This window comes from Capra hircus, unplaced genomic scaffold (assembly GCF_001704415.2).
Source record: "Capra hircus breed San Clemente unplaced genomic scaffold, ASM170441v1, whole genome shotgun sequence".
In the NCBI taxonomy this organism is placed as follows: Eukaryota; Metazoa; Chordata; class Mammalia; order Artiodactyla; family Bovidae; genus Capra; species Capra hircus.
In genome coordinates this window covers 2,441-19,560 of record NW_017189642.1, presented here as the reverse complement: position 1 = coordinate 19,560, position 17,120 = coordinate 2,441, and the positions used below count along the sequence as shown (strand labels likewise).

Sequence of the window (17,120 nt, the reverse complement as noted above, 5' to 3'; positions counted from 1 at the left end):
GCTGCAGAGAGTCAGCGGGGAGCCCTGGTGTGACCCACATCTGACCCTGGATGTCTTGACCCCTCTCCACCGCTTTCCCCACGAAACAGAAACCTAAAGAGGACCAGCCAGCGGCTCTCCGAAGCCCCGCTTCTAGCCCTTTCTGGAAGGCCTTCGCTGTGTCCATCGTCCCTGGGGCCGAGAAGCGCTCTCCTGCAGCCCTCGGAGCCCTCCTCCTCCGGGAAGCTCACCCGTCCGCCTCGCCGGGCCCCGGGGGCGAGGCCTCCGGGAGGCGTGACCGCGCGCGGCGCCCCCGTGTGGCCGGGGCTGGCGGCGGTGGCGGCGGCCCCGGGTGCCGCCCCTTCCGGCCCGCCGGGCGTCGCACGAGGCCGCCTTAAAGGGGAAGTGAGTCAGTGTTCGCGGACCCGGCCGGCCGAGGCCCGCGCCCGCCGCGGCCCGGAGAGGCCCCGGCCCGGCGGCGGCGGCGGTGGTGGCCATGGCCGGGGGGCCGGGCCCAGGAGACCCCGCGGTCCCCGGCGCCCAGCACTTCTTGTACGAGGTGCCGCCCTGGGTCATGTGCCGCTTCTACAAAGTGATGGACGCCCTGGAGCCCGCCGACTGGTGCCAGTTCGGTGGGTGGCCGCAGGCCGGCAGGGGCGGGCCGGGGCGGGCCGGGGAGCCGCGCGGGGCCCGGACGCCGCGGCCTGACGCCCCCTGCCCGCAGCCGCCCTGATCGTCCGCGACCAGACCGAGCTGCGACTGTGCGAGCGCTCCGGGCAGCGCACAGCCAGCGTCCTGTGGCCGTGGATCAACCGCAACGCCCGCGTGGCCGATCTCGTGCGCATCCTCACGCACCTGCAGCTGCTGCGGGCGCGGGACATCATCACTGCTTGTGAGCGCGGCCCCGGAAACCCCCGGAACCCCCAGGACCCTGGGACAGGGGCCGCCCAGGGCTTACCTCGGAGCTCCTCCCTCCAGCCTGGGCCTAAAGTCCTTCCCTCCCCGGCCTCCCAGGGCACCCTCCCGCCCCGCTTCTGCCCGCCAGCACCACCTCCCCGACACCCAGCAGCATCTCCACACCCTCCGAGGCTGCGGTTCCCGGCCACCGGAAGTTGCCGTCTCTGGCCTCCACCTTCCTCTCCCCAGGTAAGAAAACCCGGGTTGGCCTGATGAACCTCAGGAAAGGACCCCCTTGCTCCTGGCCACCCCGATAGATCCTGCCACTGGCTTCTGCCTGCCTTTCACTGGTGTCTTTGCGAAGCTTTTCCAGGCTCCCAGACTCACTCTGACCCCGAGCTCTGCCCTGGACCAAACCCAGCTGCCCACCAGCCACCATTGCCATCTCCAGCCCCCTCATCTACCAAGGTAGGTGGGTCCTGCCCCCCACCCAGAGGTTTGATGCCAGCAAGCAGTGACAGCTGCCTTTGGTCCTCTGGGCCACCCCAGGCAGCCCAGCAAGGGTGGGCTGAGGCAGAGGGGAGGATATGGGACCTCACCTGATACAGGGTCTCTTCCCACAGCCCAGCCCGGAGAGCCCCATGCCCCTCCTGCCGGGGGCCCCCTCCTCTTCGTTCTGCTGGCCCCTCCATGAGATTTGCCAGGGCACCCACGACTTCTCAGAGGAGCTCAAGATCGGGGAGGGCGGCTTTGGCTGTGTGTACCGGGCAGTGATGAGGAACACCGTCTATGCTGTGAAGAGGCTCAAGGAGGTGTGTGGAGCATCCTCGCCAGGGCCCTCAAGGGCTGTTCCCAGACTTGGGCTTTTGTGGTCCTCCCCCATCCCCTTCGCAACCCCACAGGGTTCCTTCAGCCCTCTGATTTCACAGTCCAGGGCCCCCAGGCCCGTGCTCCTTCTGGGCCCAGAACAGGTGGCGGGGGGTGGGGGGCATGAAGTCCGGGCCACAGGAGTCTCACACTGCCAGTCCCCCCTGCCTCATTCTCCCCGAGGGCTGCAGGAGGCTGACCTGGAGTGGACCACAGTGAAGCAGAGCTTCCAGACCGAAGTGCAGCAGCTGTCGCGGTGAGCCTGCAGGCAGGGGCAGGGCCCCGCCAGGACCACATGTCCGGGGACCTGGCTCCCCATTGGTCTGCAGCCTGCCAGGCCCAGGCGAGCCGGGAAACCTGGTTAGGGACCATCCGCACCCTACACCACCCCCCCACAATGGCCAGATGGAAGGCGTGCTGGATGCTGGGAGCAGAGCACTGAGACTCCACTGTTTCAAATAGGTTTCGTCATCCCAACATCGTGGACTTTGCTGGCTACTGTGCTCAGAGTGGCTTCTACTGCCTTGTCTATGGCTTCCTGCCCAATGGCTCCCTGGAAGACCGCCTCCACGTCCAGGTAAGCCTTGCCTGGCCTGGCCTGGCACACTGTGTCACTCTTGGCACCTGGTCCAAGCGGAACATGGGGCTGGGGTCCTTGGCCTCAGTGATCGGGACCTCTTCATGCTTGGAAGCCAAGCTCATGGGGCCTCTGAAAGGGGCCCCATCTGCTCCCCTGGGCAAACAGAGTAGTGGAAGGATCTTGGCGGCATTGCCCAGAGGGCAAGAGGCAATGGACAGCCCCTGGGCCCCATCTAGAGAGGCGCCCACAGGACACAAGGGCTGACCAAGCCCAAGACAGGAGCATCTCTGACCTGACACTTCAGCACTCAGGGGAAGCATGGATGGGCATCAAAGACGGTGGCTCCACGGTCTCCCCTTTCTTCCTTGTGCCCCTCCAGACACAGGCCTGGCCCCCTCTCTCCTGGCCTCAGCGACTGGACATCCTTCTGGGCACAGCCCGGGCAATTCAGTTCTTACATCAAGATAGCCCCAGCCTCATCCATGGAGATGTCAAGAGGTGAGGTGGGGACACGGCCAGCCCCTGGGGGCCTTTGAGGGTGGCAGGAGCCCTATGGCAAGGGGTGATGCTCCCACACCTCCCGCCAGCAGGGACCGGGGTGCCTGCTGCCTGGTCCCTAGGAGCCTGGCCCTGAGTGATCCCCCTGAGAACAGGGGACGTCAGGGCTGGGGTCTGAGGGTCACTGAGCACCCAGTGTGGGCCAGGGGTGGACATGGAGGCCAAGGATGGGTTCCACTGGTGAACAGGGCCTCAACTGCAGGATGAGGCTCTGGGGGCCACTTGCTCGGAGCCCCAAGTGGCCAGAACACCATGAGCACGGGCCATAATCCACCACTGAGGTGCACGTCAGTGGCTCCGGTCTGAATGTCTCAGGACCAGGCAGGGGGCAGTAGGTGCAGGGGTGATGAGTCGCAGAGAGGGCTAAGGCCAGGCTGACGCCACCGCCTTCTGTCCCCAAGTTCCAACGTCCTTCTGGATGAGAGACTGATGCCCAAACTGGGGGACTTCGGCCTGGCCCGTCTCAGCCGGTTTACAGGGGCCAACCCCGGCCAGAGCAGTAGTGTGGCCCGGACTCGGACGGTGCGTGGCACCCTGGCCTACCTGCCTGAGGAGTACGTGAAGACCGGGAGGCTGGCCGTGGACACCGACACCTTCAGCTTTGGCGTGGTGAGCTGCGGGGCCCTCGACTGGCCTGGGGGTGGGGGGCTGCAGCCCTCGGAGAATCCTCCAGCAGGCCTGACCAGCTTCAGATCCCGGGACCCGTCTTCCCCAGCTCGGACGCCCTGCGTGGCTCCACACCTTCATGTCTGTCGTTTTCCATTCCTCTCCTCCACGTGGGCCCTCCAGACCCCCTGAGCTTGAGTCCCACGTGCAGTTTCTCAGCGGCCCCAGTCTGCAGCCTGCTCTCTCTGCAGGTGCTGCTGGAGACCCTGGCCGGCCAGAGGGCCGTGAGGATGCATGGCGCCCAGCCCAAGTATCTGGTGAGCCTCCTCCCGAGGCAGGTGGGGAGAGAGAGAGGGAGGGAGGAACAATCCGGAACGTGGGGCCGCCAGCCCGGCCTCTGCTGACTCATTGTTGAGAGTAGGCAGGGCCCCAGACAGCTGCATCTGCCTGGCTGGGGACAAACCTCTCTGTCCCCGGCAAGTGCCACAGGCCCTGCCAGACCCCACCTAGGTTTGGCGAGGATGGGGGGGGGTCAGGGTGGGGGGTTGCAGCCCGATCACAGTGGAAAACAGAATCAGGGGACCTGGGAGAAGCAATGGTTGGGAATCGGACCACGTCCCCCCTCACCCCAGATGCCTTCCCTGGGTTTTGCGGGGCAGGTCTACTCCTCCGCAGACTGACCCAGAGCCCAAAATCCAGCTCCTCTCTGCTTAGTCAGCAGGATCCTTCACACTGTATAAGCCAGTGTGTTGCCTGGGCCCGGGGCTGTTTCCATCCATTCCCGGGTCTCGAAGGGATCTCTGCCAGAGCTGGGCACCAAATAGATCTGCACTCGGGCCCATCGTCAGTACCGCAGTGGCGCAGCATGCCAGACCCCACAGGGTCCCTGCCACGGCTTCTCTGGGCAACCACCAAAAAGCTCTTTTAGAACTGTGAGGAGGTGGTGGAACCCCTTTACCCCCGCCATGCTTGGGATGAAGGCCCAGACCCTTGATGTGGTTGCCAGCTTGCTGTCTGTCCTCCAGACCTGGCGGCTCCCTGTTCCTCTGCCTGAAAGGCCACGCCCCCCCCGACCCCAGGGTCTGCTCCTGGTCCTTCCTGTCTGGTCCTGTCCCTCCCCATCTCCGTGGGGCTCTCCCCTCTGAGCCCTGCCCTCTCTGGCTAGTTGCTGTCTTTTGATCAGAGCCCGAGTGTCACTTGCTTGGGCCCCCCCCCCATCAAAACCCCTGGGGAGGCCTCCCTGCTGTGGTTTCCCCTGGTTTTCAAAGCATATCGACGTCTCTCCCCTCTCAGGAAGTCAGCTCTGTGAAAGCCAGCCCAGGTGCTGGGCACGTGGCTGGATCCCGGGGGCCCAAGTCAGCGCTGAGCATATGCAGATGAGGGCCGGGGATGGCAGTGCAAGGCACGGCCCACGGGGGCCAGACTCACGTTGCATGTCCCACAGAAAGACTTGGTTGAAGAGGAGGCAGAGGAGGCCGGGGTGACCCTGAAGGGCACCCAGACCGCAGTCCAAGGCGGGCCAGCCGCAGACACGTGGGCCGCCCCAGTTGCCGCCCAGATCTACAAGAAGCACCTGGACCCCAGGCCAGGGCCATGCCCACCAGAACTGGGCCTGGCCCTGGGCCAGCTGGCTTGCTGCTGCCTGCACCGCCGGGCCAAGAGGAGACCCCCGATGACCCAGGTAGTCCTGTGAGCTGGGGGTATGGGAAGTGCTTGACATGCCAGTTTCCACATGTTGCTCAACTGCCGTTTGGGTTGGCTTGAACCCCCACTGAACCCAGCCAGGTACAGAGAGGGAGGTGATCGGCTTTTTACTGCGCCCCCTTCTGGGTGCCTTGCGCCACTGCATCTGCCTTTTTTGTGTCCCTTCCACCTCTTTGTCTCTCTTTTATTTATTTATTTATTTTAATTGGAGGCTAATTACTTTACAATATTGTGGTGGGTTTTGCCATACATTCACATGAATCAGCTGTGGGTGTACTTGTGTTCCCCATCCTGAACAACGCCCCCCCCACACCACGTCCCTCCCCATCCTATCCCTCATTTGTCTCTCTTGAGAAAAGAAAGAAGCATCATTGAGGGCATCAAGGCAACAAGGTTTGCTTTCTCAAAGACAAAGAGAAGCTGCTCTCGGTCCTTAGCTTTAGTGACAACGATTCTCTTCTCTGGCCCTGACCTGGAGCTGCCCTGCAGTTCCGCCACCCTCTGTGAGGACCTGGACAGGGCCACTCACCCTGAGAGCCCCGGTCCCTCCCTGCAGGTGTACCAGACACTGGAGGAGCTGCAGGTGGTGGTGGCAGGGCCATGCCTGGAGCCAGAGGCTGCCAGCCACAGCCCCCCTTCCCCGCAAGAGAACTCCTACGTGTCCACCAGCGGGAGCGCCCTGAGCCGTGCCAGCCCCTGGCAGCCCCTGGTGGTGCCCTCGGGGGCCCAGGCCCAGGCTACAGACTGGCCACACAAAGGTGCCAACCAGCCCGTGGAGAGTGACGAGAGCGTGTCTGACCTCTCTGCTGCCCTGCACTCCTGGCATCTGAGCCCCAGCTGCCCTGCGGGCCCAGGGGCCCCCAGCTGGGTGCCAGCACCCCTCGGGCAGGCTGCCTGCACCCAGGGGGGTGCTGCCCGAGAGTCGAGCTGGGGGAGCGGCCCGGGTCTCCAGCCTACAGCTGTGGAAGGTACCAGCAGGGGAACCAAAGGCCTCCTTTCCGGGCAAACCCCATCCTCCCGACCCCAGCCTTCTGGGAGGAGAGACCCAGGACCCGCCATGAAGCTCCGTCTGTCCTTAGCAAGTTGCAGGCTGCCATCTTGGGTTGGGCTGCTCGCCTGACCCCAGGAAGGTCCAAAGAAGGACCATCCTGGGCCATCTCGTCTCACTGGGCCATGCCCCCAGCTGGCTGAGGATAGGCCAGGAGTGAGGCAGGCCCAGTCCATGACTAGGCTCCAGGCCTTGCCCACAGACAGAGCGCTCAGGACCTCTGTCCTTTGGGAGGGCAGGGAGGGAACTAGGCTGGGGATGGGGAAGGCTCGCGAGGCCAGCAGTGAGTGTCAGCAGGGAGTTCCCAGAGGCTCAGGGGGTCCTCTCTCTACCCCAGGACCCCTCCTGGGCAGTTCCACATCCTCACGGCCCCCGCAGATCGTGATCAATCCGGCGCGACGGAAGATGCTGCAGAAGCTGGCATTGTATGAGGACGGGGTCCTAGACAGCCTGCAGCTGCTCTCGTCCAGCTCTCTCCCAGGTACTCTCCAAGAACAGTGACCTTTGAGAAGTCATGTGCCCTGGGCACAGCCCGGTCCTGTCCTGTCCCACCTCCCTGTCCTGCCAATACTCCCCCTCCCCGTAGTCCAGGATTGCCCGTGCCCGTACTTCCAAAACATACGAAGCCCCTGCTGGGCAGGTTCCATTCAAAGAAATGCTGCTGAGGAATGGAAACCACTAAGTCCAGAGAGCGCCCCGGGAGCGAGGGCTAGGGCAGCCCCACTGTCGGCTAACCGACTGGCATTTCCTACCCACTGTGCAGACTCGGGCCAGGACCTGCGGGACAGGCAGGGGCCCGAAGAGAGAGACGAGTTTCGGAGCTGAATCGCCCTCCTGGGCCGATCCCCAAACCTGGAAGTCCAAGTTCTCATGGTCGAAAGTTCTCACGGCCCTCAACCCCTTGGCAGCCCACGGGCATTGGGGGTGGGGGGATTCCATCCGCCTGGAGGAGGGTGTTTGGTGGCCCTGGCACTTTTGGGGTGTGGGCACAGGCTGGGCTTGGAGCCCCCCGCCCTGAGTAGGGCAGGGACATCTTCATGACCTGCCCTCAGTCCAGCATCTGTGGAAGCAGAAGGCCGCTGGCCCTGGAGGGGCCAAGGAGGAGCTAGAGTGGGCACTGCCAGTTGGGCAGGGCATCTGTAGCCCAGGGCTACAGGGCACAGAGCCATCGAGGCAGGGCCCCTCCCAGCCTTGTAACTGGGAAAGACACAGGTCTGGCTGGCCCGTGGTTCAGTCCACAAGCTGGAAGTGGGGGTTGCAAGAGGCCCTGGGGAGTCCCACAGTGCCTCCCACCAGGCCAGTGTCTGCAGGCTGCCCTGGAGGACCAGGAGCTGGTCCGCTACCCAGGCCACCCCTCGGTGCTGTGGACAGTCACGGAGCCAGGCTAGGCTCTCCAGACCACAGGCTCCGCCCCTGGGCACAGCTTGTGGCAGAGGGGTCACGCCCCCCCACTCCAGGTTTGGCTTGGCACACACCTTGTGTCACCCAGACAGTGAGAAGCCCCAAGAAGGCAGGAAGTTGGGAGCCAGGCAGACAGGAAGAAAAAAGACAAGGGGACTCTGAGTTTTCGGAGCAAGTCAGGGTTTGTGTCACTGAGTGTCTCTGAGAGCAGCCCAGGGCTGTAGCAGAGGCTCCAGATGCTTCTGTGTCTGCAGTCGTGAGTCACACTACAGGCCCCACGTAAGCGAGGCATCGGTGGAATCCAAGTTGTCCTGGAGTAATAAAAGCTTACCCTTCCATCTCTGGCTGTACTCGTAGACTTTGTGGCAAAGCCCTGAGCTTGTCCAGGGACTTTCTTCTCAGGGTTTTTGACTGTCCAAACCCAGACACCAGTCTCCCACCCCACCCCCAAATCCTCTGCAGGTACTTGCTTCCTCTCCCAGTAAGCCACCATGCTGGTGACAGGTCACACAACACTACTACCCAGCAGTACTTTCACAGGGTGTTACCTTTTCCCCTATGTTACACATTTTTATTGTAAATGGCATCTTTATTTCCTTTTCTAACTGCTTGTTACTCCTGTATGGAAGCACAGTTGAGTTCTGTCCATTGGCTGTGCTTTCTGTCACCTTGCTTCAATTTACACATTAGCTCTAATAGTTTGGTAAATACCGTGGGATGGTTTATGCACACAACCATCTCATGTGCAAATAAAGACTGATTCACCTCTTCCTTTCCATTCTGTATGCTGTTCTTTTTTTCATTTATTTCTTTATTTTTTTGTTTGGCTATACCGTGCAGCTTGTGGGATCTTAGTTCCCTGACCAGGGATTAAACCCAGGCCCATGGCAGTGAAAGTGCAGAATCCTAAACACCGACCCACCAGGGAATTCCCTTTGTTCTTTTTCTTACCTTGTTACACTAGCTAGGGCTTCTGGTCTGGTATTGAATAGAAGTGGTGAAAGGGGACATCCTTGCCTTGTTCTCAGTATTAGGTGCAGAGTGTTATATTTCACCGTGAAGTATGATGCTACCAATAGAATTGTCATAGGTGTGTTTTGTCAATGTGGTAAACCCCATAAGTTGATTTTCTAATATTAAGCCAATTTTATATTCCTTAGATAAAAACAGCTCTTGGTCATGATGTTACCCTTTTATATATTGCTAAATTCCATTTGCTAATATCATTTTGAGAATTTTTGCATCTGTTCATGAGGGATACTGATTTGTAGTCATCTTATAATATCTTTACCTGGTTTTGCTATCAGATAGGCTTTCATACAGAGAAGGCGATGGCACCCCACTCCGGTACTCTTGCCTGGAAAATCCCATGGACGGAGGAGCCTGGTAGGCTGCAGTCCATGGGGTCGCAAAGAGTCGGACACGAGTGAGCGACTTCAGTTTCACTTTTCACTTTCATGCATTGGAGAAGGAAATGGCAACCCACTCCAGTGTTCTTGCCTGGAGAATCCCAGGGACGGGGGAGCCTGGTGGGCTGCCATCTATGGGGTCGAACAGAGTCAGACACAACTGAAGCAACTTAGCAGCAGCAGCAGCAGCATCAGGCTTTCATAAAGTAAGTTGGAAAGTGTTTCCTTCTCCTCCTAGGTTGTTAAAGGGCTCATATATGCTTAAGTGTTACTCCTGTAAATGTTTGATGGAATCACCAGTGAAGTCCTATGCATCTGGAGTTTTCTTTTTTTCTTCTCTTTTTTTTTGAGTTTTCTTTGAGGGAAGGGTTTTCATTATAAATCCAGTTTCTTTAATTAGATATCAGGCCCTTCAGATTTTGTTCATGTGTCAGTTTTAGCAGTTGGTGTCTTTCAAGGAATTTGCCCATTTCATCTAAGTTGACATGAACTTAATAATGCCCCCTTACCCTTTGATGTCTGTAGGATATATAGCAACAGCCCCTCTATCATCCCCAATACTGGTAATTTCTTTGTTTCCTTTTTCTGAATTTATTTTATTTTTGGCTGTGCTGGGTCTTCACTGCTGCACACAGGCTTTCTCCAGTTGTGGCGAGTGGAAGCTACTATTTGTTGGGGTGCACAGAGGCTTCAGTAGTTACGGCTCATGGGCTTAGTTGCTCTGCGGCATGAGGGATCTTTCTGGATGGGGATTGAAGTCATGTCTCCTGCTTTAGCAGGTGGACTCCCAACCACTGGGCCACCAGGGAAGTCCCATGTCTTTCCGTTTTTTTTTTTTTTTTTGGATCAGCCTAAATAGAGGCTTTTCGATTTTATTGATAATTTCAAAGAAGCAAGTTTGGTTTCACTGATTTTTCTCTATAGTCCATTTTCTCTCTTTTATTAAGTTCCACTATCATGTCCTTTCTTTTACTTGTTTTGGAGTAATAAATCTTTTGGGGGGTTTAATTTGCTCATCTTTTTTCCATCTTCTTAAAGTATAATCCTAAATCAGTGATTTTAAAAGTTTCTTTTTCTAATATAAGCATTTAAGGCTATAAATTCCCTTTGAGAATACTGTTAAGCCGCATCCTACTGATTTAGATATGTTGTTTTCATTGTCATTCAATTCATAATGTTTTCTACTTTTCCTTGTGATTATTTTCTTTAACTAATGTCTTACTTAGAGGTGTATTTAGTTTCGAAATATTTCAGGATTTTACAGATACCTGTATGTTCTGTGTTTTTTTAATTCTGTTGTGGTCAGAGAATTTACTCTGTATAGTTGCATTCCTTTGAAAATAATTGAGACTTGCTTCATGACTTAACATATGGTTTAGCTTGATGAATGTTCCATGTGTATTTGGAAAGAGTGTATATTTGGCAGTTGGGTGGAGTATTCTGTAAGTGTCAGGTCAAGATGGTTGACAGTGTTTGAGTCTCTGGATTGCAGTCTCCAGCTATAACTCCATCTTTCACCTTTCAGTTCTTTTAGATTTTGCTTCATGTATTTTGACATTCTCATTGGGTACATACACGTTTAGGATAGTGTTCTTTATAAATTGGCTCTTTCAATATCATGAAATGCCCCTCTTTATCTCTGCTAATGTTCTTTCTTTTGATGTCTGCTTTGTCTGGTGTGGATATAAGTGGCTACTCTCAACTTCCTTGTGCTTAATTTGTTCCCTGGTATAGCCTTTTTTTTCAGTTCTGTGTCTTTGAATTTAAAGTGCACTCATAGACGCATATGGTTCAGTGCCACTTTTTGTTTTGGTTTATCTTTTTTAACCAGTTTCATAATCTCTACCTTTTTAATTGATCTGTTTAGTCCATTTACATGTGATAGTGAGGTTTCAGTCTATCAACTGCTTTTTATTTTCTATTTGTCACATCTGTCCTTTGTTCCTCTTTTCCTCTGTCCCTAATATCTTTTGATTAATCACGTTTCTTATATTCTATTATTTCTTTCCTGTTGGCTCGTTGCTCTAATAACTGAGACCACTGGTTCTACTCAGGAGCTGCATCATATCCTGGGCATCATATCCTGGAAAGTACCTCTAGGCAGAAATGCCAGGCTGCTCGTAGCGGTCACGACATTTGTTTTCCTTCTGATCACAGTCTGATACTGCCGTTGTCCAATATCTAAAAATAGTTGTTTCGAATATTTTGTCTAGTTTTCTAGTTGTTCACGATGAGAGGGCTATTCTGGCCGGAATCACAACATTCCCCTCTTTTCTGAGGAATTCTTCAGTCCTAAGATGACCCCGTCTTTCTCCTGCAGGATCCATTTGTTCCTCACTCCTGGATCTCCTTTCATCAAATATGTTCTAGTAGCTTCCAATCTTTTTTTTCCAGTCTCATGTGATTTGATTTTAATTTTTCTTGAAATGCAGTAGGTTAACAATGTTTCAGGTGTACAACAGTGTCTTACTTATACACTATAAATATACCTATCCTTTTCACTTATACACTATAGATATATCTGTTCTTTTTTAGATTCTTTTCCATTATAGGTCAGGCACCATCGCTTCTCGGCCTTTTGGCTAAGATCAAGTATAGGTCAGTCACCACAAGGTATCGAGTAGAATTCCCCATGCTCTACAGTAGGTTGGTTAGTAGCTTGAACCATTCCTTTGACGTAGCACCTCTCTCCAAATCACAACCCCAATTTTCTATTCCTCTTTATGGACAAAGTTCTCAAAATAATTGTCTCTTTTCTTACTTTTTTCCCATTTCCTTTTCAAACCCTTCTAATCTGGCTTCGACCTGCCCACTCCACCAAAGCGATGTCCAAGACACCACTGACCATGTTTCTGAATCTCGTGACTCCCTTCTGACTTCATCCCCCGGGCCTCTGGGTGCCACCTCTGCGATGTTGCCTGCTCTCTCCTTTATGCCACCCCTTCACTACCTCCACTCACTCCTTTTCACCCAGATGCCTACCAGACATGTCCTCTTTGATGTCTCGCAGGTGCCATAAACCTAAATGACAAAATAGAACATTGGATTCCCAGCTCACTGATGTTGTTTGGCTATAGACAGCCAGGTGACAGCCACCACTGAGATCTAAGTCAGCACCAGTTATCTATTGTCCCAAATAACCACCTCAAAACAGGCTGAAACAATGACATTTATTTTGCAAACCTGCAACGTGGGCAGGCCTCTGATGGGTACAGCTCAGTGTCAGCTGGAGTAGCCAGAAGGCTGGTTGCTGGGACCACTCAGGCTTCTGCACATGTCTGGTGGTTTACACTGGGGATTTGCCAAGTACCCTGCCGAGGCCGGGACACCTGTCTGCGCATACTGCTTCTTCATGGCTACGTGGTCTCTCCCCAACATGGGGGCTTGCTTCTAAGAGTGAGCCCCTCGAGATGGCCTGCTGGAGGCCATATCACTAGTTTTGGTCTGGTTTCCACTGCATCCTCAAGGGGGAAGCGATTACAGTCCAGCTTTTGGTGTGAGGAGTGTCAGAGGATTCATGGACGTGTTGAAAACCAGCACAGGCATTTCCTTACACAAAGAGGACCACTTTGCTAGCTTCAAACACAGAAGGGTCTGCTGTGTCCTTGAACTTCCCAGAAATGGAACCACGTAGACGGGCCCTGTTGTGGCTAGCTGCTTTCACTCAGCGTGTTGTTCAGAGACGCAGCTGAGCGGTAGCAGCAGACAGGCCTTCATGCCTACATGCTCTTCCATTGAACATGCAGACCACATTTTACCCCTTCTCCCCTTCATGGATGTCTGGGTTGCTTTCAGTCGGGGGCTGGTATAAATAAAGGTGCTGTGAACATTTCTGTCAGTGTCTTGGTGATGGATGCCTGCATTTCTCTTGGATGTTCTATGCACTAGGGTTTTAGCCTAGAGGTAGAACCACTATTGGTTACAGATAGGGTTTGGCCTGCCAGGGTGTGTGAGGCTGTAGCTTCTGCCTCTCTTGGACCTCAGGTCAGCAGGCCTGGCTTCTGGAAAGGAGAGACAGCCATTCGTGGGAAAGCAAACCCCAGTGAAGCCTGCATTGGTCTCACCATATCCCCATGGTGCAAACAGCCCACAGACAAGCCAGTGCACAAGGTCACACACGCAGCAACCCGCAGGCACGCTTCCCACAGTTCTCAACTCCAAACCACAAAGGCACTCCGCCCTCCACCAGCCTTCCTACCCCCTCCTCATCTGCCAGATCGACCCAAATTTCTTGTTACGCCAACCTTGACCTGGGATCACATGTGGAGGGGAATTCTGGGAAATTCAGAAATTTCAGTTCAGCTTGGGTGACAGTATCAGAGCAACCCAGGCACATATACACATGGGATGCATGTGGTCAGCTGTAGCGGGTCCTGCCAGATGTTTTCCAGTGTGGCTACACCAGTTTACCCCCTCTCCCCAAGCAGTTCGTGAGCATTCCAGTTGTTCCACATCCTCACAGATAGTTGGTGTTCTCCCGTGTTTTCATTGTAGTCATTCCAACAGGGCTCTGAAGGGCTATCTCATTGTGGTTTTGGTTTGCATTTCCCTGATGACTCATGGTCAGCATCCATTCATCTGCTTGTTGGCCATCTGCAGGTCCGCTCCTGGGAAAGGCACACCGCCTGATGAGGCCCTTGTTGATATGCAGGGCTTCTGTGTCCATTCAGAGGATTTGTCTTGGATGACAAGTGTCCCATAGCATCTTCTGCCACTCTGGGCTTTATCTTTTCACGCTCTGAATGACATTTTTTGATGAACAATTCTTAATTTGAATGAAGCCCAACATAGTGATCATTTCCATTTGGGTTAAGAGATCTTTTCTGTTGGTCTGTGCACTGCTTAAGAGATTTTGGCTTCCTCCAGGGTCATAAAGATATTCTCCTTTGACTTCTAAACACTCCATTGTTTTACATTTCATATTTAGGTCCATGTGATACTTCAAGTTGATTTTTGTTTCTGGTGGCAGGTTGACATCAAGCTGTCCTTTTTGTCCCCACATGGACATCCTATCTCTCCCACGTATGTTCAGTCGCTCAGTCATGTCTGACTCTTTGTGACCCCTTGGACTGTCACCCACCAGGCTCCTCTGTCCATGGGATTTCCTTCTCCAGGGGATCTTCCTGACCCAGGAATCAGACCCATGTCTCCTGCATCACCTGCTTGGCAGGCAGATTCTTTACTGTGAGCTATTGGGGAAGCCTCCACCAGTAAGTAAAAAGACCATCCTTCCCCAGTAGATCACAGTGGGGACTTTGTCATCAACCTACTGGCCAGCTCTGTTCTCTGTTCCATTACACCAGGCTTTCTGCCTTCTTTCTATCAGCACCCTATCAGCTTCATTACTGCTGCCTTAGAGCAAGTGTCTATTTCTGTGAGCGTTGAGCCTTCAGGTTTGTTCTAGATCATCTGGTTTTTCTTCCAAATTGATCTTCCAGTTTTTCTAGGCTCTTTGCATTTCCACATAAATCGTAGAGCAGTTGGAGCTCTCCTCCACTGCTGCTGGGAATGTCAAATGGGTCAGCCACTTTGGAAAATGATTTGGCAGTGTCTTAAAATGTCATCATCCACTTATACGACGATACACTCTTCCCCGGCTAGCATCTGAGAGGAGCAAATTCATCCATCCACACCAAGACTTGTACGTGAGTGTTCACAGCGGCTCTAATCACAACAGCCAGACAGTGGAAACAATCCAAATAGCCATCAGGTGACTGCGTAAACTGTATGTTCATACAACAGAGGAAAACTTAGCGATAAAAAGGAATGAACTATTGGACTCGGAGTAACTACTGAGTGAAAAGAGCCAGACCAAAAAAAGCACACAATTCTAGGAAATGCAAATTTATCTCTCCTGACAAAAAGCTGGTGGGTGGCTGGTTTAGGGATGGGTGGGGATGGAGGTGCAAGAGATGGGAGTCACCGAGACGGGAGTCACCAAGCCGGAGGGGAAACTTTTGAGGTGACGGTTTCATAGATAGAACTTTCAGAGGTCTAGGTTTTTGATTATGTGCAGTTGATTTTATGTCAATTCTATCTCAAGATTGCTGTGTTGTTGTTGTTGTTGTTGTTTTTCAAAATACAATGTGACTCTTAAGCAACATATTGTTGGGTTTTTTTTTCTATTTAATCCAGCCTGGCAATCATTGTTTATCCACTGACATTTAAATGTAATTGCCCATATGGTTGTGTGTGTGTTTATTGTGGTTAATATACATGACATAATATTTATCGTGTGAACCATTTGTATCCGATTCAGTGGCCCTGGATACATTCACAGTGTTGTGTAACCATCACCACCATTGAAACCCCCCAATTTTCTCATCATTACCAATACAAACCCTGTGCCCACTAACCAGTGACACCCCATTCTCCCTCCTGAGATGCCCATATTGTCCCATCTGCTCTGTGTTCCTTCCTTTCTCCTTTCTCACATTCTTTCAATGTCACTAGTGTCATCCCTTTTGGGTTACCCTGCAGATCAGGTCTGCAGCCCTGCATGTAGCCCTCCCCCAGCACTCCTGGCTTCACAGTGTCTGCATGGTTTCACTTATGCTCCATTGACCACATAGATTCCCTTTCTAATGCTCTGTATGCCTTCCTGCTGCTCTGGTCTTCCACCCTGGATCCCTCTATCCCTCCCTTGCTTTATTTTTCAAATGACTTCATCTCTTGGCTGAAAATAGGGTCAAGAAAATAATGAAAGGATAACATCACCACCAGAGCCATTAACGAGTATGAACCATCCTCTGCTGTTCTCTGCTCTTGACTCCTGCAAACATCACCAAATCCCCTCTATGGGCCCCATGACCTAGACGTCAGTGTTTTTTGAATACACTTTAAATAGCAAATATTCTCTGGATGGACCTCTGCACGCAGGGGAAATGTGGGGCTCCTTGACGTGTTTATCAAGAGGGCTGGGGTAACTATGCTGGGGTCTGTGACAGTCTTTCTTGGCTATAACTCACATACCATAGCGTTCACTTGTTCCAAGCTGCAAAAGGAAATGGCATGCCCATCAGCAGTCACTGCCTGTGTTTCCCTGTCCCCCTTCCAGCTCAAGGCTACGCTTAGTCACTCAGTAATGTCCGATTGCGGTCCCATGGACTGTAGCCGGCCAGGTTCCTATGTCCATGGGATTTTCCCAGCAAGAATACTGGAGTGGGTTGCCATGTCCTCCTCTAGGGGATCTTCCCAACCCAGGGATCAAACCAGAGTCTCCTGCATTGCCAGGCAGATTCTTTACCACTAGCTCCACCTGGGAAGCCCCAACCCAAGGCAATTATTAACTTATTTGCTCTCTCTATGGTTTTAGCTATTCTGGACATTTCACATAAATGTGATCTGTTGTGTCTGACTTCTTTCCCTGAGTAGCATGACTTTCAGGTTCAGCCACATTGCAGCCTGTGTCAGACCTCCATTCCTGTTGATGGCTGGATAATATGCCATCGTACAGAGAGAACACACTTTGTTAATCCATTCTTCCATAGATGGAAATGTGGGTTGTTTCCACTTTGGGGTGCCTCTGAATAGTGCCACTGTGAACATTTGTGTATGTTTTCCTGTGGTTGTGTTTCATTTCTCTGGGAGTGGAATTGCTAGGTGGTATGGTAACTTACACAGAACATTTTGAGGTTCTATTTCCACAAGGGCTGCACAATTTTACAGCCCTGCCAGCAATGTGTGAGGGCCCCAAGTTACTGTCTGTCCTTTTGACGAGCACCATTCTAGTAGGTGTGAAGGGCCAGCTTATTGTAGTTTGCAGGTTCCTACTTCCTTAATGGCTAATGGTGTCGAACACCTTTTCATGTCAGGGGCATTTCCCTTCAGCCTGAAGAACTACCTGCAATATTTCTTACAGGATAGGTAGGCTGGCATTGAGTTTCCCCAAACTTTGCCTGAAATGTATTTATTTCACTTTCATCTTTAAAGGGTATTTTTCTGGGTATAGAACTCTAGGTTGGCAACTTTTCCCTTTTGGCACTGTTTCAGGTATCATCCTATCACCTTTCATTATTTCTGTTGAAAAGCCCACTGCTGCTGTTGCTGCTGCTGCTGCTAAGTCGCTTCA

General features: G+C 53.2%; 1 protein-coding gene across 1 annotated transcript; it reads left to right on the top strand.

Annotated features, from left to right (window-relative positions):
• The first annotated feature begins 411 nt into the window (after window positions 1-411).
• On the top strand, window positions 412-8,411 carry IRAK1 (interleukin 1 receptor associated kinase 1). Its single transcript, XM_018044609.1, has 14 exons — window positions 412-611; window positions 704-871; window positions 994-1,125; window positions 1,241-1,344; window positions 1,500-1,688; window positions 1,935-1,999; window positions 2,206-2,320; window positions 2,703-2,821; window positions 3,283-3,490; window positions 3,739-3,804; window positions 4,932-5,168; window positions 5,748-6,159; window positions 6,577-6,720; window positions 7,003-8,411. The coding sequence occupies exons 1-14, from the start codon at window positions 476-478 to the stop codon at window positions 7,062-7,064; spliced, it is 2,157 nt and encodes a 718-aa protein (XP_017900098.1). The 5' UTR covers window positions 412-475; the 3' UTR covers window positions 7,065-8,411.
• Window positions 8,412-17,120: the final 8,709 nt, after the last annotated feature.

Coding starts and splice junctions, on each gene's coding strand:
- IRAK1 (XM_018044609.1), top strand. CDS start 476: ATGGCCGGGGGGCCGGGCCCAGGAGACCCCGCGGTCCCCGGCGCCCAG. Junction 2,822..3,282: donor ATCCATGGAGATGTCAAGAG/GTGAGGTGGGGA, acceptor TCTGTCCCCAAG/TTCCAACGTCCTTCTGGATG. Junction 3,805..4,931: donor GCGCCCAGCCCAAGTATCTG/GTGAGCCTCCTC, acceptor CATGTCCCACAG/AAAGACTTGGTTGAAGAGGA.